Source organism: Capra hircus, chromosome 3 (assembly GCF_001704415.2).
Source record: "Capra hircus breed San Clemente chromosome 3, ASM170441v1, whole genome shotgun sequence".
Taxonomy (NCBI): domain Eukaryota; kingdom Metazoa; phylum Chordata; class Mammalia; order Artiodactyla; family Bovidae; genus Capra; species Capra hircus.
Window position 1 is genome coordinate 10,844,979 of NC_030810.1, and position 22,621 is coordinate 10,867,599.

At 42.2% G+C, this 22,621-nt stretch overlaps 1 protein-coding gene across 1 annotated transcript in view; it reads left to right on the forward strand.

The window, feature by feature from the left end:
• The window catches only part of LOC102168411 (protein argonaute-4), a 38,623-nt gene continuing 19,078 nt past the window's right edge, over nt 3,077-22,621 (forward strand). The window contains exons 1-10 of the mRNA XM_018041490.1: nt 3,077-3,367; nt 9,303-9,468; nt 15,192-15,312; nt 17,723-17,904; nt 18,079-18,215; nt 18,306-18,440; nt 19,436-19,523; nt 21,841-21,988; nt 22,234-22,353; nt 22,477-22,605. Of these exons, the coding sequence (XP_017896979.1) occupies nt 3,349-3,367; nt 9,303-9,468; nt 15,192-15,312; nt 17,723-17,904; nt 18,079-18,215; nt 18,306-18,440; nt 19,436-19,523; nt 21,841-21,988; nt 22,234-22,353; nt 22,477-22,605 (1,245 nt within the window). The 5' untranslated portion in view covers nt 3,077-3,348. The remainder of the gene's footprint in view (nt 3,368-9,302; nt 9,469-15,191; nt 15,313-17,722; nt 17,905-18,078; nt 18,216-18,305; nt 18,441-19,435; nt 19,524-21,840; nt 21,989-22,233; nt 22,354-22,476; nt 22,606-22,621) is intronic.

Sequence of the window (22,621 nt, forward strand, 5' to 3'; positions counted from 1 at the left end):
CTCCAGTACTCTTGCCTGGAAAATCCCATGGACAGAGGAGCCTGGTAGGCTGTAGTCCATGGGGTGGCGAAGAGTCAGACATGACTGAGTGACTTCATTTTCATTGTCACGCATTGGAGAAGGAAATGGCAGCCCACTCCAGTGTTCTTGCCTGGAGAATCCCAGGGATGGTGGAGCCTGGTGGGCTGCTGTCTATGGAGTCGCACAGGGTCGGACATGACTGAAGCGACTTAGCAGCAGCAGCAACATATTAGGCGATGACTCAGACAGTAAAGAATCTGCCTGTAATGTGGGAGACCTGGGTTCGATCTCTGGGTTGGGAAAATCCCCTAGAGAATGGAGCAGCTACCGACTCTAGTATTCTGGCCTGGAGAATTTCATGGACAGAGGAGCCTAGCAGGCTACTGTCCATGAGGTCACAAAGAGTCAGATACAACTGAGCAACTTTCACAACAACAACACAACAACATGTTAGGCAAGAGAAACACAAACCCAAATAGCCAAATAAGGCATAAGTCCTGCTCTCAAGGATTCATAATGTAATGGGAACCAGTCTTGAATTGAGACATAAGACCAAGAGCTGAGCTAATTATACTACCAAGGGAAACCCTGTAGTAGCAGTCTGATAAGATGGTAAGTGGTTTTAACACAGAGAATGAGAATTCAAGCTTTGGTGACATGCGGCGGGGGGGGGGGGGGGGGGGGGCGGGGTGGGGCAGGGCAAATAGATTGTCAATTCTATACTCATCCCCCACCCTGTCCTGTAAATGTGTGCGGTGTGGGAGAATGAGCAGGCACCATCAGAAAGAGCTGAGGGGGAAGTGGTATTCTGGGGCACAGCTTCTCAGCCACAGCAGGAAGTGGAAGGAGAGCTTGTCAAACATACTGAGGTTTAGGGGAGTTTATTGACTATAGAACTCTGGTTTGGGGGGTTCCGTCAGAAGGGTCTTCAGAAAGGGGGCAGTAGTTGCCTGAAAGGGAGTGAGTTTGGGAAGAATGTAGATCCTCCCAGCAGTCAAGAATGACAGGAGTGAGAGGCTGAGGGACCCAGGCACTGTGGTCCAGACTATGGCCCAAGTACATGTCATACTCTGAGGTTTCTGAGGCTATTTAAAGTACAGGAAACAAGCTATGTTCTCTGCTCAGCATACCAAGTAGAATATGGGGGGAAATTTGTTAGGAAGTGAGAGGGGGAAAGTCAGTCTCAAACCAGGCTGGAAGCTACCAGCACTGTGTGAAAGGGAAGAATTTAGCCTGGAGTGGAGAAGGGAGGTGGCTATTAGATTTAACTCAAAACTTGACCTTTAGTCGGTTTTCCTTATCCTCTTAACTGTCTACTACTCTGTTCATTTAGTGAGTACTTATTCCCCTTCAAACTTTCTGACCCCTATCATAGTTTTCAGTTAATACCTGGCTTAACAGAGAAGCAGCATGGTGCTATGGAAAGAACTTGGAGTATGGTATCAATAGACTAGCGTCTAGTGACTTGATTTAAAGACTCAGTTCTATAGCCAACCGGGGATGGAATCAGCCAGCACCAGAACTCAGGGTTTAGAACTCCAATTTTTCCATGCTTCTCAGCTGTATCATGTATTGTAGAGCTTGACTTTCTTAGCTTCCCTGAGGTGCAGTTTCCCCATCCATACAAATACTTTCCTTAATAATACCTACCTTACATGTGGTTGAGAAGACTAAATGACATGTGAACCCCGTAACAGTGCCTGGCCATGGTGTGCCCTGACTATTTGTTTAAATCATTTTTATCATACAAAAATTTCTTGGCTCTATGGCTGCACATTGTAGATGCTCAAATGACTATCTCACTACACATGTTATGGGATGGATTGTGACCCCAGAGAATTCGCACACCATTAAAATCCTAAGTCCCATTATTTCAGAATTCACTGTATTTGGAGAGGGGGTCTTTAGAGAGAGAGGTAGTTAAAGTAAAATGAAATCTGTAAGGTGTGCCTTAATCCAGTGTGACTGATGTCCTTACAAGAAGAGGACATTTGGACATAGACTGTATACAGAGCAAAAACCATGAGAAAGCACGGGGAGAAGACATTATCTATATGCAAAAGGGCGAGCTCTCAGAAGAAACCAATGGATCTTGGACGTTTAGCCTCTATAACTGTAATAAAATTACTTTTGGTTGTTTAAAACACTCAGTCTTTGATACTTTGTAATGGCAGCTCTAGCAAAGGAGTACAAGATATACACATTGTACCTTTTTAACAGGTAGTCGGAGAGCTGCCTTATTCACAAAGAGTCGGACAGGACTGAGCGACCGAACTGAACTGAACTGAGAAACTGCTTTTTCCCTATGTTCTCCAACTCAAAGTCCAGCTGAAAGTTCCAGGGATGCGGGGTCTACTGGGCTGACCATGGAGCTGGGAATTGCTCCTTTGACTCTTGGCTGCTACCGTGAAGTCATCCAAGAAAGCAAAACTTCTCTCTCTGAAGTGACTGGTGACTTGCTGAGCAGAGGGCAGAGTCAACGAGAGAATGCATCATTATTATAGTCCATTCCGGTGGTACTTTCGGCTACAAGGGTCGGGAAGGGCACCTAGGAGTACACTCTTGGACGAAGAAATGGAAGGGAAATGCTGCGTCCGTGTGACCCCGGTGTTCTCAGTCCCAGGACAGAGGAGAAAGAGGAGACAGAAGTGGTCCGAGGTGGGAGGAAGGAGGAGAGGTGTCCGACGTGAATCTCAAGGCACTTTCCACCGACGGAAGTGCAGAGCTGTGTCCTGATCAGCGGAGTCTGGAATGGCGACCTTTCTCCGGCCACCGGGTGTTGGGAGAGTCTGGGTGGATAGTGCGTAGGCACCCCCGGAGCCCCGCGGGAGAAGGCCGCCCGGGGCCACAAGGCTGTGCGGGCGCGCGCGCGCGCCCCCGACAAGTCCTCCGGACTCTGCCCTCCTCGGGCGCGCGCCCGCGCCCTCCCCACCCCGCCCCTGCCCCACGCCGGGCTGGGTGGACCCGGCGTCCCGGGCCGCGCACGCCCCCTCCGCGAGCCGGGACCCCGGGCGGCGCGCGCCCCGCGCCCCGTGCCCCCTCCCCGCCCGGCGGGCGCGCGCGCTGGCTCCCGCTCCCGCTCCCGCTGGCAGCCGCGGCTGCGGCGGGGATTGTTTTTGTTGTCGCTGAGGCCGGAAGAGCCTCGGGAGCCGGGTCCCTGTCCCCGGCCCGGGCGCCGCCGCCGCCCCTTGCCCAGTGCCCGCGTCTTCGCGGCGCACCCCGAGCGCCAATATTCCGGAGATCAAGCGTTACGCGGCGGCGGCGGCGGCGGCGGGGCCCGGAGCGGGAGGCGCCGCGGACCGGGGCGAGGCGGCCCCCGCCGCCGCCATGGAAGCGCTGGGACCGGGTGAGGAGCGCGCTCGAGCCGGGACCCGGACCGGACCCCGGGAAGCCTGGGTGGGCGGGAGGGCTGGCGGCTCCCGGTGGCCTGGATCGGCTCGTGCGTACCTGGGTTGGGCCGTCAGGCCTGGGGGAACGCGGCCGTGCCTCACTGCACGAGGCTGAGGGAGCTGACCCCGGCCTCGGGAGGCGGGCGGCGGGGGGACGGGTTCCGCGCCCCAGCCTGGAAAGATGAGCCAGTTCTCTAGGTCTAAGGAGGGGAGGCCCGGGAAGGTGACCCACGTCCCTAGGTAGAGGGGAGAGCTGACCCAACCTCGGGGAGGTGGTTTGTGCTCCAGGGTGGAGGCGAGGCCAGTCTGGGTCACAGAAGGAACGACTGTGCCAGGTACGCAGCGGGGGCCTGGCCCGGACCGGACCGGGAAGGACTCCACCACCAGGGATATTTTGGCTTGGGGCCGCACCCCTATTTTTCTTTGCGCTGGCAGACAGTCCAGAGCCGTCAGATAAGGAAGAAGAACTTCCCCTAAACACTTCTCCTTTGCCCTGAAGGCAAGGGGCAAAGTGCCCACCCTTTCTCAAAGGCCCTGAAGTCTCGAGGAATATGTTCCTATGCCTGTGTCTACCTGTCATTCTGCGCAGCAGACCCGCAGTGGTCTGTCCTAGTGCCTCCGTGACAGGCGAGTTACCCACCGGCGACTCCAGCTCAAGCTTTAATGCCCTGAGTATCTTCTAATTGGGTTAGAAGTAGTTGTGAGGATCAAATGAAGGAGAAAGTGCTTTGGAAACTGTAATTCCTCATCGTTATGAATGGCCTCTGGTTATCTCCCCAACTTTGCCCAAACTAGAACCGTTCCAGGTTGTAACAAATGCCCTGCAGGTTGAAATCTGGCGCTCCCACTTGGAATCCCGTTTCTAATGTAGGTCAGGGTTTAGGGGGTCTGTGTTAGAATTAACTTTAATATTATGCCTTATCTACAGTTGACTTAGTTGTAGAGCATTTCATCTTTTTAGTGCATAGAAAACTCAGTCTACCATTTGAGTTTGGAAACTTTGAAGGTGTGTTTACCTAAAACTTGTTTACATGGCTGAATGATCCAACTCCACCTTTATTTGCTACTTAGAGTATTTTTTAAAGGACTTCATAGTAAAATTTCTTATGCCTCTTAAAAATAAATTGGTTTTGTCACTTTAATATTATTTGATAAATCTCAATGTGAGTATTATACTGGGTTACTTCAGCTACATCCCCCAGCTAAAAGCACGATCTGGTCTTTAGGAATGTAACAGACTTCTGTTCAGATCCAATCTAGTAATTTAATAGTTGTATAACCTTGGGCAAATTATTTAATTCCTTTAAACTTTCATTTCCTCATCTATAAAATGAGGGTAGTAATAATTATGTCCTGCAAGATTGCTGTGAGAGTGAAATAAGGTAAAGTATGTGAGAAGTCTTGTTGTAGATAGTAATGCATTGAAAATACTCAACAAATGTTTCTTCCCTCCCTGTTAGTAGGTCATAATTGAATCAACTGTTGGCTTTATGAGCTGATATTGAAAGAGGCTTTGTAACTGTATACAAACTAAATTTCACGGAAAAGATCAATCTGGTGGTGTTAGGAACATCCCAGGGACCTTTTTTTTTTTTTTTTTTTTTTAGCTTTTGCGGGTTTGAGGGCTTATCAGTTCACCCAGAATTATGGAAAATTAAGTCTCACTAACCACATTTACATGATACTACTGACAGAGCCAACACAGATCTTTTCTGTTGGTTGGAATGTTTTCTTGCCTGCTGTCTAGCAAACTCCATTTTTCGTGTCGCAGTACCTTGGAAACCCAATAAATAACAAGAAGCTGCTTGTTGAGCATAGAATCAGAGCAAAGGGAGTTGCTAGTCTTGTGGGATATTTCATTCAGGCCAAGAACCTGGAGAAGCTTTCTTGCTTCTTTGTTGAAGCACATAGATCTATTGCTGTTCCCTCCTCACTTGAACAATCACTGAGGCATGTTTAGTCTTGCTCTGCTCTGTCTCACCCAGTTTCAATTTCTAACAACAACTAGGAAGTTTTAGATTAGATTACCATTTATTTTGTTTATAGTAATAGTAGGGCTTCCCTGGTGCCTCAGTGGTAAAGAATCTGTCTGCAATGCAGGAGACCCATGTTCGATCCCTGGGTTGGGAAGATCCCCTGGAGGCTGAAATGGCAACCCACTCCAGTATTCTTTCCTGGAGAATCCCATGGACAGAGGAGCCTGGCGGGCTACAGTCCATGGGGTCACAAAAGAGTCGGACATGATGAGTAACTAACATTGTCATATTAATAGTGCATGCGTGCTCACTTGTGTCCGACTCTGCAACACCATGGACTGTCCATGGAATTCTCTCGACAAAGATACCGAAATGGGTTGCCATTTCCTACTCCGGGGGATCTTCCCCACCCAGGGATTGAACCCAGTGTGCAATTGAACCACATTTCTCACGTCTCCTGCATTGGCAGGTGGATTCTTTACCAGTGTGCTAACACTTATTTTTTACAGTGCTCTACAGTTTGGAAAGTGCTTTCTTAGCTGTTAGTTCATTTGATCCTCTGTGAGGTAGGTAAGGAAGGTATTATCCCCATTTTACAGATGAGGTTCAGAGAGCATAAGTGACTATATCGAGGGCTCAAGGCTAAATGATGAGGATGAGTCTGGATCACCTGACTTCTAGTCTAATGCCCTCCTCTTCTGTTAAGCTGACTTCATCCAGTCTGCATTGAGTCATAGTTGTTACCTTTTTGGAAGATGTAATTCTCAGACTTTGTCACTAAGTTCCCGAGATGCTCCCAACAGGAGGACCTTTGCGAAATAACTGTAATGTTTATATACAAGTGCAATCATAATAGCTAACACGTATCAAGTGCTTACCATTATTAGGCACCTTGTTAAGCCTTTTGGGCTTCCCATGTGGTGCTTGGGGTAAAGAACCCATCTGCCAATGCAGGAGCCTAAAGAGATGTGGGTTCGATCCTGGGTTGAAGATCCCCAGAGGAGGGCATGGCAGCCCTCTCCAGTATTCTTGCCTGGAGAATCCCATGGACAGAGGAACCTGGCAGGCTACAGTCCATGCAGCATGGCACATCAAGCCTTTTATATATATCACCTCATGAGAGCCTCACAATAGCCTTAAGAGATAGGTGCTATTATTATCAAAACTCTTTCATTTTATAGATAAGGAAACTAATTGGCTAAGAAACTGGCCCTGGGTCATGCATTAGGGAGTGGTAAAACCAGGATTGAAACCCAGGCAGTTTAGTTCCAGACTTTTATTTCTTCTGAAGTTGCTTGATAAATTCAAAGAAACCAGCTTTGGGGATGGAAAAGTTTAGAATATATTTTTCTAAATAAATCTTCTAAACTTATTGAAAGGAATGATCACTCACTTTCTAACTTTTCTCTCTTGCCATGGAAAAGAAACCCACTATTTGCTTTTCTCAGCTTCTTAATCCCTTTCCTTCATTTACTCTGCCTTTGTCTCTTTAAAGAGCATCAAGTACTTCTGAGAGGTATAGATGCCATAGGACTGTGAAATATACTGAAGCAGAAAAAGCCCTGAACTGAGAGTTAGGAGACGTAGATTCTAGTCGTGATTTAAAATCGAAGTCATATGTCCTTGGGCAACTCATTTGATCCAGATTTTTGTTTGCAAATGTCTATCATAAAGCTGGATTTGTGATACAGTGATTGCTTAAGTGTATCTTGGACTATGCAAGGCTGACTTATCTGTATGATTTAGTTGGGTGAATTCAGTATACCTGTCACCTGTGATGTTATTTATTATCTACTTCTTACATTGTTTATAAATGCTTTATCACACCCAGAGTACATCCCCTTGTTCACCAGAAATGGAACTCAACTCCAAGAAATATTTTTTAGTATAAATTATGTGCTTTTGTTTTAATGAAAAGTGATCAATTCTTTAATTTTAGAAATGACTAGATTTCTGTTTAGTTTCTATCTGAAACTGCTACAGAGATTATTAGTACTGTTCAGTTCAGCATTTATTGAATTCCTACAATGTGCTCATCATTGAATTAGGTTTTAAGATAACTTTGAATTGGAAGTCTATTTCTTCTAAGAGTTTACAGTCTAGTGAAGGAAACAGTAATTTAACAAGTTGTTTCTAGATACTTGTCCTACGTGTTCCCTATGCAAAAGATCTTGGGGACACAGAAGATGCATACTCTAGCCTAGAAGAGTCTGGAAAAGCTTTTCAAGGAGGTTGCACTTGACCAGAGTTTTGAAGGACAAGTATAATTCAGGGGAAGAATGAACAGTGAATTTAATACATGAAAAGATTTTCAATATTTTAGGAATTAGTGTGTGGTGATCTGTCAACACAAATTTCATTGAAGTGTTTGCTTTGATTTTCCTAAGTGATATTGGACCAGAACAGCTTCTTACTTCAAAGTGTTCTCTCCTTGGTGAATTGTCTTTGTTCTTGGTGAAATACCATTGCAACAAGAGAACCTGTTGTGACTTTCCTTTGTAAATACAGCTCACTTTACTCAACACCTATTCATAGCAGAAAAAATGTTTATTTTTTGGACCAGTGTCTATTTGACAATATCATCAGAAAGGAATAAGGTGGTTTTCTGTAGACAGATATTTCCCAGACTGTTTCCTTAAACCCTGATTTACTCACTGTTGATAGATGTTTGATTTCAAAAACAGAGAAAAAGTTAGTGTGTGTGTGCATGTGTGTGTGTTCTGGGGGAAAATAAGTCAGGTAAATGATGAGTTAAACAAGCTTATTTATTACATGACTTGTTAGAAAATTTTATGTGATAATATATATATTGGAGTTTTAAGAAGGGAAGAGAATATGCAGGGTTTTTTTAGCTTATGGAAACCTTTCTTTTTTATAGAATATCTTGTAAACCATCAATAGGATAATTTGGAATCACTGCTCTATCTAGACCAGGGTTTCTCAGCCTCAGTACTATTCGATACTTTGGACTGAATACTTCTATATTTTGGGGGGCTGTTGTGTGCATTGTCAGTATCACCCCCCAATTTGTGACAACCAAGAAGGTCTCCACATAATTTGGCAAATGTTTACTGGGGGACAAAAGCTCCCCCAGGTTGAGAACTGCTGGTCTAGACTGTCAGTTCCTTGAAGGCAGGGGTTCTATCTTTTTCTTGAATCTAAAGTACAGCTTAGACATGGGATAAGTGAATAAATGTTTGTTGAAGAAATAAACTAAATCTTATGGTCAGGAAATATCAGATTGTCCAGATTTTTAAAATATCAGATTCTAAGGAAGAAAGTCTAGCCTCATTGGTATTGTTTCACTTTCTAAATTAGCAATTAAATTGATAAAGATAGCTGCTATTTAATCTCTGACAGCTGTACAAAACTGTAATAATCAAGCTAATTTGTGGAGGATTAATGGATCATCCCCAGCCTGAACTGATGATGGCCTCCAGAGTTTAGAGATGATTTTATTTTAAAATGCATACAATTTTGTAAGCCTGGCTATAGATCTACTGATACTGATAAAAGGTTTTGAACAGTAGTGCATCTGAGAGTTCATGATATTGTATCTACTGTTAACATCCCCCATATTCAAAATAACAGCAGCATGGAAAAAATATTTAGAAATCTAGAGAATCTTAGGCCAAAAAGCGTTTGACATAACTTTTTATATCGGAGTATGTTCAGTGAATGATAAGATCGCAATAACTGTAGCTGTATTTGTTTTGTTTTGGCTAGGCTGCACAGCTTGTGGGAATTTAGTTCCCTGACCAGGGACTGAACCTGGGTCCTTTGGCATTGACAGTGCAGAGTCCTAACCACTGGACTGCCAGGGAATTCCCACCTGTAGCTATCATCATTATCATCATGAAGGGAATATTATCCTTCACAAACAATAGCACACCAAATAATCTTTCAATCTCTTCAGGACCTCCAGCCAGCCTGTTTCAGCCCCCTCGTCGTCCTGGCCTTGGAACTGTCGGAAAACCAATTCGACTGTTAGCCAACCATTTTCAGGTTCAGATTCCCAAAATAGATGTGTATCACTATGATGTGGATATTAAACCAGAAAAACGGCCTCGTAGAGTCAACAGGTAAGGAAAAGAATAGACTTCTATATGTATTTAAATACACATAGTTTATTTATTATGAATCATCTTGTTCTCTAAACTCTTTTAACATTGTAGGCTTTGTTTTTCTCTAAGATGGTGAGTTTCTTGATAGCAGATATGCTATCTCATACTTGGTTCTCCTTCAGAGATGATAGCAGAGTACTGGCTACATCATCCTTCAGTCAGTAAATAATGAATGAAGAATGGTCCCTCTTTCACTGTCCAAAGGTAGCAGAAATTTAAAAGAAATAGATGAAACCCTTGATATCTATGGAAAATAGAACTATCTGGAAATTCAAATTTTATTATTAAGTGTTGGTATCGGACATGAGAAAAATGTCAGTGTAAAGACAGAAGAGTCATCTTGGGGTATTGAAGAAATTAAACTCAGAGAGAAGCTCTGTTTAATTCTAGCATTATCCAAGAGGGGTCTAGATAGGATGATTTAAGTATTATGGTCTGTATAATGGAGAAGGCAATGGCACCCCACTCCAGCATTCTTGCCTAGAAAATCCCATGGATGGAGGAGCCTGGTAGGCTGCAGTCCATGGGGTCACTAAGAGTCGGGCACGACTGGAATTTACCAAGGGTGAAGATATAGCCCTATAATAGATCTTCTTCTAGTGTGCTGAGATCACTCACTTTCCTTGTCTCTGTTTCTTCACTGATATTCAGTCATTAATATTATAGTTCTTGCCTTTTCAAGAATACTTTTACTGTCAGGTGAAATTTTTTTTGTGGCTCGATTTTTTTCTCATTGTAGATCAATTTTTTGGCTTTCTGGTATAGTTCAGTCTCATGTAAGCCTTTAACTGTTTGACTGTTGTATAATGAAACCAACGGTAATAGAAGTGATGGTAATGGCTAATATTGATGCATTCAGCATATAGTGCTCATCGTGTGTCAGGCATTGTTCTGTGTTCTGGGAATATAACATGAAAAAACAGGCAAAAGTTCCTACCCTTGAGGAACTTATGCTATAACGGGGGAAGAGTCCAAAAATAAATGAATAAACAAAACATATTATTTGCTAGTTGATGATAACTTCTATGAAGAAAAATAAAACAAGGATGGAAGATACAGATTGAGGATGGGCCATTGATTTTATGTGTGTGTGTGTATGTATAGATACATGCATATGGTATATATGTATATTGTAAATACGTATCTCTTAAGACAGTAAAGAATCTACCTGCAATGCGGGAGACCTGGGTTCAATACCTGGGTCAGGAAGATCCCCTGGAGGCAGGCATGGCAACCTACTCCAGTATTCTTGCCTGGAGAATCCCCATGGACAGAGTAGCCTGGCAGGGTACAGTCCATGGGGTCTCAAAGAGTTGGACATGACTGAGCGAGTAAGCATGTATATGTGTTGTACATATATTATGTAAGATGTGTACATGCATGCATGTGTGTATATGTGTGTGTGCATATTATATGTACATGTAATATACACATAATACGTGTGTGTGTGTGTGTGTGTGTGTGTTATAATAGTGTAGTTAAGGAAAGTCTCACTGGAAAGTCACATTTGAGGAGAAACCTGGAAGAGGTGAAGGATAGCTCCTTGAAGAGAACCCCAGGCAGAGGTAGCAGCTTGCATGGTGTATTCAAGGAATAGCAGATAAAGCCTGTATTGCTGGCGTAAGTGAGGGGGAGAGTGATGGAGAAACTCCTAAGGGCCTTATCAAGCAGTCTTGTAGGTCGTCCTAGGACTTTAGTGCTTACTCTGATTAGATGGGTTTTGAGTAGACGTTTGATGTGACTAACTTAGATTTTGAATGGATCGTTCTGGCTGCTGTGTTGAAGATGAAGCCTGGCAGTTAAGGCTGAAAAGCTGAGAAGTCAATTAGGAAGCTCTTGTAATGATTCAAGTGAAAAGGGATGGTGACTTGAACCTGAGTTGTAAAAGAGCTAGTGATAAGAAGTGGTCAGAGTCTACAAATATTTTAAAGGTGGTGTCAGCAAGATCTGTTGATGGATTAAAGGTGAGGTATGAAAGAAATGAATCATGGCTGATTCCAGGGTTTTTGTCCTGAGCAGAGGGCAAGATGGAGTTGCCATGTATTGAAATGGAGAAAACTGTGGGAGAGGCAACAGGGGTGGCAGGTCAGGAGAGCTGTAGTTTTTGAAATGCTATGATTGAGATGTCTGCTAGACATCCCAGTGGAGACCTCAGGCAGGAAGTTGAATACATGAGGTTGGGCTCAGGGGCCAGGTTATAGGCTGGAGACAGACATTTGAGAGTCATCAGCATATTGATTGTAAAACCATGAGACTGGGTGAGATCATGTAGGAAGTGAGTGTGGTTAAAGAAAGTGAGACTCCCAGATTGAGTCTTGAGGTAACAGTGCCTGCAAACTGGGGAGATGAGGAAGAATCAGCGAGGAGACTGGTGGCATGGAGAGAGGCCACTGGGATGAAAGAAAACCAGGGCAGAGTGAGGAGGCAAGGGAAGAACCTATTTTAAGCTGAAAGAACTGATCATCTAATGTTCAAGGAGCATTGAATTTTGCAATGTGGGGCTCACTGGGACCTTGATAAGAGTACTTCTGAAGGAGAAAAAGCCTCATGAGAGAAGATTGAAGAGAGAATGGAGAGGAGCAGTTAGAGACAACTTTGTTAAGAGATTGACGCAGTGGTAAGCAGAGAAATGGACTGCTCAGAAGAGGAGGAAGGGTCAAATTTCAGTGTTTTTAAGATGAGAGAAATTATAGGTATTTTTATGCTTAAGAGAATAATTCAGCAGAGTGGAAAATTTTTGATGATTCAAGAGAAATGAAGATTCCTGGAGTTATATCCTTGAACATACCAGAGTAAATAGGCTGGTTAGCAGCCATTTAGTCTTTTTTTTTTTTTTTTTTAAGAAAATCCTTTTTAAAAAAAAATGTTTGTGTTAGTTGCTCAGTTCAGTCGCTCAGTCGTGTCCGACTCTTTGCGACCCCATGAATTGCAGCACGCCTGTCCATCACCAACTTGTTGTGTCCAACTCTTTTGTGACCCCATGGACTGTAGCCTGTCAGGCTCCTCTGTCCATGGAATTCTCCAGGCAAGAATACTAGAGAGGGTTGCCATTTCCTTCTCCAGGGGATCTTCCCTGGCCCAGGGATTGAACCCAGGTCTCCCACATTGCAGGCAGATTCTTTACCAACTGAGCCACCAGGGAAGCCCCCCTTTAAAAGAATACTTATTTTTATTTATTTTTTTGGCTGCACCGGGTCGTAATTGTGGCACGTGAAATCTTCGTTGCAGCAGGCTCACTCTTAGTTGTGCAAACTCTTAGTTGCGAACGTGGAATCTAGTTCCCTGACCACAGATTGAACCCAGGCCCCCTGCTTTGGGAAAGCTAAGTCTTAGCCACTGGACCACCAGGGAAGTCCTGCAGCCATATAGTCTCGTCCAGAACATCCATAAGATATTTGGTCCATGTCAAAAGGTCCCTGAAATTTGGTCCTATTCAAAACGTCTGTGAACATATTCAGCCCATGCCAGATTTTTGTTTCGGACAGAGCTGAATATCAAGGCCCTCTTGGTGTGGACCAAATGTTTCATGGATGTTTTGGACAGGACCAAATGTCCTGCAAGGAGTAGGCTTATTGCATGACAAGCACTGTTCTAAATAGTCTGTGTGTACTTATTCACTTAATATGATGGTTTTTGTGGTGGGTTTTATGATTGTAAAACCCTACAAATGAAGAAATAGATGTGAGAGAGTAAGTAACTTGTCCAAGGTCACACAACTCTGCCATTTAATCCTTGTGTGACCAGGGGCAACTTACTTGCCATTCTGAATTTTTATTTTTTTCTCTTTGAGAAAAATTATTGCGCTGCTTGTCTCACAGGTTGTTGTGAAGATTAAGTGAGAATAGAGGTGAAAGTATGTTTTCTTACTGTAAAATTTTATGGTTATATTTTAAGAATGTAAGATAAGAAATTGCCTTCTTAGTCTGAAAATATACTATTCTTAAGTCAACTTTTTATAATTGGGAATGTATGAAACTATATTTCTCCATCAGTTTTTTGCAATTGCATGACTTAGTTTGAAAACATGTGACTTTCCCACGGATTTCATTTGTGATAGTGTTAATGCCTTAGCTTTTTGTGTGTTGTTGTTTAGTTGCTAAGTTGTGTCAGATTCTTAGTGACCACACAGACTGTAGCCTACCAGGCTCCTCTGTCCATGGGATGTCCCAGGCGAGAATACTGGAGAGGGTTGCCATTTCCTTCTGCAGGGCATCTTCTCCATCCCAGTGATCTAACCTGTGTCTCTTGCATTGGCAGGTGGGTTCTTTACTGCTAAGCCACTAGGGAAGCCCCAGTGCCTTAGCTATTGTGATTTATTTTGACTTTTAAGATACAGTTCACACACATGGGCTCACTAATGTTGGTGAGACATAGCACCCGATTCTTCATTGACTCGCATTCCAGAGTCTCACAGATTCAGTTCTATCCATCTTAAACAGCAGATTCTAGTTTCCCCACATCTGCATTCATCTTAGATTCTGCAGACAGTGTCATCTGGCGTATATGACAAAACACTGTTCATGTTTGGTTGAGAGAAAGGCTCTCATTCTAAAAAGAAAGGAACTACACTAGGAATGGAATGAGGGTATTTTATGCGAGGAGGAGATTTTATGATGCTCCCTTCTTTATACTACTTGGAAGCAGTTTGGCATATAATACGGCATTAGAAGGACTCAAGCTGAAGCTCCACTACTTGGGCCACCTGATGCAAAGAGCCAGCTCATTGGAAAAGACCCTGATGCTGGGAAAGATTGAGGGCAGGAGGAGAAGGGGACGACAGAGGATGAGATGGTTGGATGGCATCACCGACTCAATGGACATGAGTTTGAGCAAGCTGCAGGAGATAGCAAAGGACAGGGAAGCCTAGTGTGCTGCAGTCATGGGGTCGCAAAGAGTCGGACATGACTGAGTGACTGAACAACAACGGGGCAGAATAATAAATTACTAGCATTAGTCAAAGGAGTTGCCTTAGTCTGTTGACTATGATGCATCTTAGATTTATTGATCCTCAGATGTCTGCCCACTCTCTTTTCCAAAACCAGTGTACTTGCATAAGGATGCATATTTGATAACAAACTTATTATCGTTCAGTTATGAACATGCCAAATTTAGATACCTAAGATAGCCTACTCTTATGAAGTTCTACTTATCATAAGAGAGGGTTTTCGAAAGCAAGAATTTGAGAAGGTGCTGCAAATTTTCTTCTCTTTCCTTTTATTCCCTCCTTTTTTGTTGTCATCCCGTGATTGCTTTTGTTCACTTGCTGTTTTGTTTTAATTACTTGAATCTGTAACTTTATTTTTTTATTTTTTATTTTTTTTTGAATCTGTAACTTTAACTCTTGCTTTTTCCAAAGAATTTTGATCCTCATATTCCAGGCAGAACTGGCCTGGGTCATCTTTTTCTTTTTTTGCTCTGAGCCATTTTTGAACTCTTTATTGACTTTGTTACAATATTGCTGGCATCTTAGCTCCCCAACTAGGAATCGAACCCATACGCTCTGGGTTGGGTTCTCCAGGAACCCAAGTCTCAAGACTTCTCCAGGAAGTCTTAACTGCTGGACTACCAGGGAGGTCCTCCAAGGAGTTTTGACCTGAATTTAGATAATTAAGTTATAGTGACAGTTTCCTGTTCACCACCATTTCTCAGAGCTAACCTCCACTGTCTCCATTACTGTTAAGGGAGGTAGTAGATACAATGGTGCGGCACTTCAAGATGCAAATATTTGGTGATCGGCAGCCTGGCTATGATGGCAAAAGAAACATGTACACAGCACATCCACTGCCAATTGGACGGGATAGGGTAAGTGTTAACAGCAAGAAACATTTATTAAATTTAGGTCATTTAGTAGTAATTACATAGGGCAAAGATGTTTCCCTTTCTAATGATAATTCAATTCTTAAAGCTATTTCTCATGGTGATGATTGATTTGTTATTCTGTACATATTCTCTTGTTTTTAAATTAATCAATAATTGACTGTTAGAATTTAGGTTGATTATTTCCATAAACTGTGGAAAATTCTTCAAGAGATGGGAATACCAGACCACCTGACCTGCCTCCTGAGAAATCTGTATACAGGTCAAGAAACAACAGTTAGAACCTAGACATAGAATAACAGACTGGTTCCAAATCAGGAAAGGAGTACGTCAAGGCTGTATATTGTCACCCTACTTATTTAACTTATATGCAGAGTACATCATGAGAAACGCTGGGCTGGAAGAAGCACAAGCTGGAAGCAAGATTGCTGGGAGAAATATCAGTAACCTCAGATTTGCAGATGACACCACCCTTATGGCAGAAAGCGAAGAAGAACTAAAGAGCCTCTTGATGAAAGTGAAAGAGGAGAGTGAAAAAGTTGGCTTAAAGTTCAACATTCAGAAAACGAAGATCATGGCATCCGGTCCCATCACTCTATGGCAAATAGATGGGGAAACAATGGAAACAATGACAGACTTTGTGTTTTTTTGGGCGGCGGGGGTGGGAGGGGGGTGTGGGGGGGGGGCTCCAAAATCACTGCAGATGGTGACTGCAGCCATGAAATTAAAAGATGCTTACTCCTTGGAAGAAACATTATGACCAACCTAGACAGCGTATTAAAAAGCAGAGACATAACTTTGCCGACAAAGGTCCATCTAGTCAAAGCTATGGATTTTCCAGTAGTCATGTATGGATGTGAGAGTTGGACTATAAAGAAATCTGAGTGCCGAAGAATTGATGGTTTTGAACTGTGGTCTTGGAGAAGACTCTTGAGAGTCCCTTGGACTGCAAGGAGATCCAACCAGTCCATCCTAAAGGAAATCAGTCCTGGGTATTCATTGGAAAGACTGATGTTGAAGGTGAAACTCCAATACTTTGGCCACCTGATACGAAGAACCGACTTATTTGAAAAGGCCCTGATGCTGGGAAAGATTGAAGGTGGGAGGAGAAGGGGACGACAGAAGGAGATGGTTGGATGGCATCACCGACTTGATGGACATGAGTTTGAATAAGCTCCTGGAACTGCTAATGGACAGGAAAGCCTGGCGTGCTGCAGTCCATGGGGTCGCAAAGAGTCAGACACGACTGAGTGACTGAACTGAACTAATTTCATCTTTACACATGTTCCAACTTTCTCACAGTATGAAAGTGCCACCTGAATCTGAACAGTAGAATTTTTATTACTTGTAAAATATTGTGTAACACTCACTTATGAAAATATTTATAATACCACATAAACTTTTAAGACATTTGCTCTTAAAATTTAAAAGCAATACATAATTATATACTCGTTATAAACTTATTCAGACAATCTGGAAATGTTATGGTTTCCTACTTCCCCACCTGCTCGCATCCTCAATCCCATTTTCATTTTCAAAGGAAACTACTGTCATAGTCCAGTATGTGTCCTTTCGGGTATTTTTATGTGTGTTAGCTATTTATACATGTTTGTTGTTGTTGTTTAGTCGCAAAGAGGTGTCTCACTCTTGCTACTGCAAGGGCTGTAGCCCCCCAGGCTCCTCTGTCCGTGGGATTTCCCAGGCAAGAATACTGGAGTAGGTTGCCATTTCCTTCTCCAGGGTATAGTCCCAGCCAGGGATCAGACCTGTGTTTCCTGCATTGCAGGTGGATTCTTTACCACCGAGCCACCAGGGAAGCCCATTTCTGCATGTTTATATATATTATTATTTGTTTGCGTATTGTTCTGTGATTTATTTTTTCATTTTTCACTTAACAATATATCTGAGTGATCTTTCCATCTCTGTACATTTACACCTATCTATCATACTTTAAAAAAATTTTTTATTGTGGTTAAATAATATATAACATAAAATTTACTATTTTAAGTGTACAATTCAGTAGCATTAAATATATTCATATTGTTATGCAACCATGACCACTGTCCACTCTGGTAACCACTGTTCTACTTCTAGTCTTTATGAATTTTTTCTAGGTACCTCATGTAAGAGGAATCATACAATGTTTGTCATTTTACGTCTGGCTATTTCACATAGCATAATGTTTTTAAGGTTCATCTGTGTTATAGCATCTACTTTATTTTTAACTATTACATAATATTCAATATTAAATTATCCCCCTACTGATGGAGCATAGGTTGTTTCCAATGTTTAGCAATTACAGAAAGTGTTAGATCTTCTTATAGGTATACTATATTGACTATTCCTGGAGTCTCTCAGCCTTTGTAAATGCGTCTGTGTATGTATTTTTCCTTAGGTTGATATGGAAGTGACCCTTCCAGGTGAGGGTAAAGACCAAACCTTTAAAGTGTCTGTTCAGTGGGTGTCAGTTGTGAGCCTTCAGTTACTTTTAGAAGCTTTGGCCGGACACTTGAATGAAGTCCCAGATGACTCAGTTCAAGCACTTGATGTTATCACAAGACACCTTCCCTCCATGAGGTTAGTCTGAATTCTCTGCCACAAATGTCAGACTTTGGTTGGTAGGTTGCATCGGTGCCCATGACTTCTGCAGAAATCACAGTTCAAACTTGAACCTAGTTTACAAAGTTGAGAGTGAAATGAAAGATCCTTTCAAGTTTTTATTGTGAAACATGCAAATTCTTGTTTCTTCAGGTACACTCCAGTGGGTCGCTCCTTTTTCTCACCTCCTGAAGGTTACTACCACCCTCTGGGAGGGGGCAGGGAGGTTTGGTTTGGCTTTCATCAGTCTGTGAGACCCGCCATGTGGAATATGATGCTCAATATTGATGGTAGGATGGAACTCCGTTACCGTTTACTCTTTGGGCTGGTTTTTTGGCCTTTTCCCTTTCCCTGAAGCTAAGTATCCTTCTCTGTTTTAGTATCTGCAACTGCTTTCTACCGGGCTCAGCCTATCATTGAGTTCATGTGTGAAGTTTTAGACATTCAGAACATCAATGAACAAACCAAACCTCTAACAGACTCCCAGCGTGTCAAGTTTACCAAAGAAATCAGAGGTAGGTATTTGCATCATTGTGGTCTTGGTTAGGCAGCTCAGTGTGGTCCAAGGAGCACTGTCTCATAGTCAGACACCCCAGGGCTTCCATCCCATTCCTGCCAGTTCTATCACTGGGGCTTTGGGCAAGTTACTTAACCACTGTAAGCCTTAGTGTATTCATGTCTAAGGTAAAAATAATGATATGAATCTTGTAAGGTTGCTGTGAGAATTAAATGCAACTGGGTGTATAAACTTCTAGCACCCATCAGGCACTTAGTAACTGTTACTTTTATTCACTTGAAAACCTCCATATTAATAAAATGGAAGGACCGAAATGTCTCATGGGTGCCCACTCCTTCTGTGATGTTCCCCCAGTGTTCTCTGATTGGGGCAGAGATGGATACCCCTGGTGTTCGCCTGTATGTGTGTGTGTGGGAGTGTGTGTGTTTCCCTAGGTGTCTAACTTCACATGCTGTTCTTGCTCCCCTTCCCCCATCCCTCATCTCCTTGCATTCCCCTGTGTCTTCCTCTGCCCTCTGGGGTTCAGGGTGGCCCTCCTCCTGGCTTCCTGGAGAAGCCGAGAGAAGGGTCAGGATGAGTGAGTCTCAGATTTCTAAGATTTCTCAGATTAATACAATAATACAAGTTTGTTTATTCTCAGAATTTCTTAGCTTTACTTGTTAGCTATCTCTTCTCATTATGCCATAAGCTTCATTAGGGCTACCTCTAGGTCTAAGACTTAAGTCAGCACTAAACCATGATTGATGCATGATATATATTTATTGAATGAAGTAATACACTAAAGTAGGTTGCTAGTCTTCACTCATCTGGGTTCTAATTTTTTCTGCTTGGCTGAGGCTTTTTTGCACATGCATGATGAAATTGTTCCCATGTTTGCAAACTTTGTCTTGTACAATGTCATGCCTTTCTGAAGAAAACCTTCAAATCCTTTTTTGTGTGTGGTCACTATGATTTTAATTAATACTGATGTTTTGATGTTTTTTTTAACTTCAGGTCTGAAAGTTGAGGTGACCCATTGTGGACAGATGAAACGAAAATATCGAGTGTGTAATGTGACCAGACGGCCAGCCAGTCATCAAACGTATGTTAACCACATCTAAAATTGTACCATTACATTTTTTGTATCGAAGGACGCTACTATAATAATTTGAGAAATTGGTGTCCCATTTTAGCGCTAGTGGTAAAGAACCCACCTGCCAATGCAGGAGACACAAGAGACACGGGTTCAATCCCTGGGCCAGGAAGATCCCCTGAAGGAGGGCATGGCAACCCACTCCAGAAGAATTCCATGGACAGAGGAGCCTGGAGGGCTACAATCCAAAGTGTCACAAAGAGTCGGACAAAACTGAAGTGACTTAGCAGGCACGCACACATTATAATTAAAAAAACTCACCCAGATCTTCATTTTAAACACCAAAGCTTTTAAAAAGCTTTTAAATGTTTTTGATAGAAATACTAATAAAATGTATTTCTTGCCTTTAAAATATGCTGAACATAGATCAACTTTCATGTAATGGTGCAGGGTCATCGTTATAAACGTCGTTTATTCTAGGGTTGTAATTCTCAGTGCATGGCCCAAAAGGACCTATTAAGAGCTGTATGTCATAAAAGCTGTCATGGGAAGATATATATTGCTTTGAGTTCTATGTGGATTTTTCTCCCCTCTTTTGTAGCTAACTGTCATTTCTTCCAGCTGTCAGTGTGTACGGCATGCCTCCAGCAGCAGATTCATTTATACTTCCTCAATTTCATTTTTCTAATCACCTAACTTCTAATCCACTGTGAACTGTGCCTAATGAGAAAATATATATGAAAGTGCTTTTTAAATTACCATATATGTAAGTTTTATTCTTATAATCAAGATCATTAAACTCATGTCTGGCATAAATATAAATACTGGCTTTTCTAAGAGCATGAACTTAACTATATTAACTTTACATTATTTTACATACTTACTAAGAAGACTTTTTCAAACAAGTGTAATCAAAATCACCTACATGACTTTGCTCTAGATAACTGAAATTTTAGAGTGGCCTCTGGATAAATGTAGTATATCAATTCAGTCTGATTTGAACATGTTCTTCAGTATGAACTCATGTACATGTCACATGAATTTCTTGTTATAAAGTGATATTCTATTTATTCTTTGTGTTATACCATTGAATGCATTCTCTAGGGAAAATAAAAGTCACTATAGCATTTGTTATAGTGAAAGATTTATAGCATTTTTTTAAAAATCCTGTCTTTTTTCATTATTTAATTACTGCATGTTACCCTATAAGGATGGGCTTCCCTGGTGGCTCAGAGGTAAAGAATCTGGTTGCAATACAGGAGACCTGGGTTTGATCCGTGGGTTGGGAACATCCCCTGGAGGAGTGTTTTCCACCCACTCCAGTATTCTTGCCTGGAGAATTTCATGGACAGAGCAGCCCGCCAGGCTGCAGTCCATGTGATCGCAAAGAGTCAGACACAACTGAGTGACTAAGCACAGCACAGCACACCCTCTAAGAATATTTAAACTTATAGAACTATATAATGTTTGCTTAAAAACTAAAAGCACATAGATTTAAATATCACATAGATGATCCTCACTGCATTATTACTTTGTGGGGCATTAACAGTTAAAAAACAAGATTTAAGTTATTACTGTGCCAAGTTGTTTGAGACAATTTGTCTCGTGGAAGAGCCAAATAAAAAGTCTTTTAAATCACATTCTCCACTTTGTATCAAGTATCTTGACATGGTCTCAAGTTCATGTATTTGGTTTTGTGGACTCCGAATCGACATATATTTGTCCTGGTTTGGGGATCTAAAAATGTGGCCCCAGTAACTATGCTGCACTCATTTTACCAGAAGTTCTCTTAAGCAATTAAAAATCATAAGTGGATGGTCCAGGACCGTATTTGCATTAACTCATCTCTAAGAAGTCAGCAAGAGGGACTTGCTGGTGGTCCAGTGGTTAAGACTCCATGCTCCCAATACAGGGGGCCTAGGTTTGATCCCTGGTCAGGGAACTGCATGCTGCCACTAAGACCCGTGCAGCCAAAAAAAAAAAAAAAAAGCCAGCCAGAGATTGTATTTATATTGATAAGTGTTAACTGATCTTTAGTGAATCTGTGTATTTTCTGGTTCTGCAGCTTCTTAATTTAAGTTCTTTTTCCCTTTTAATTAAATTTTTTTCTCATCCTAGCTTCAACAAACAAACATGGAAAATTCCAACACAATCGCTGTCTTGATTAAAGACTAAGATGGCTTAAGTGAAAATGGCTAAATAAAGATTGACCTTTGTTTTTTCAGTGATTGGTCAAAGTAGACAATGTTAGTAGGCTTTTGTTTGCTTGCTTAAAAAAGAAAAAAAGAGCTTGAAGAAATTTCTAAAAAGATATTCTCTCTTATAGGTTTCCCTTACAGTTAGAAAATGGTCAAGCTATGGAGTGTACAGTAGCTCAATATTTTAAGCAAAAGTACAATCTGCAGCTGAAATACCCCCATCTTCCCTGTCTCCAAGTGGGACAAGAACAAAAGCATACATACTTGCCACTTGAGGTAAGCTAAACTAAATTTTCTTTTCCAGTCTGCCAGTCTCTTGAATGTGTGTTTGTGTGTTTTAAAGTCATGTTCTAAACCAGTGATAGAATTTAATATTAATCTCTAAAATATTTTGGATGGGTAACTTCACCTTATAGCAGAATTTTCATTTGTTTGGAAATGGAAGATGTAAGCTGCCCTTCAGCAAATCTTAAGACACAGAAGCCCAAGACACAAACTGATTCCTCTTTGCCTCCTGATAGGTTTGTAATATAGTGGCAGGACAGCGATGTATAAAGAAGCTCACAGACAATCAGACTTCCACGATGATCAAGGCCACAGCAAGATCTGCTCCTGACCGACAAGAAGAAATCAGTAGACTGGTCAGTAAGGCATGGTCTTTAAGATAAGCTAGCTTTCAGATTAAAAAAAGAGACAATAGAAAATGCCGGATGGGACACAGTTACTCTTTGGTTTTTATATATGCAGGCTTTCCTGTTCTTTAGGTGAAGAGTAACAGCATGGTGGGTGGACCTGACCCATACCTTAAAGAATTTGGGATTGTTGTCCACAATGAAATGACAGAGCTCACAGGCAGGGTTCTTCCAGCACCAATGCTGCAGTACGGGGGCCGGGTAAGCCTTTTATTTT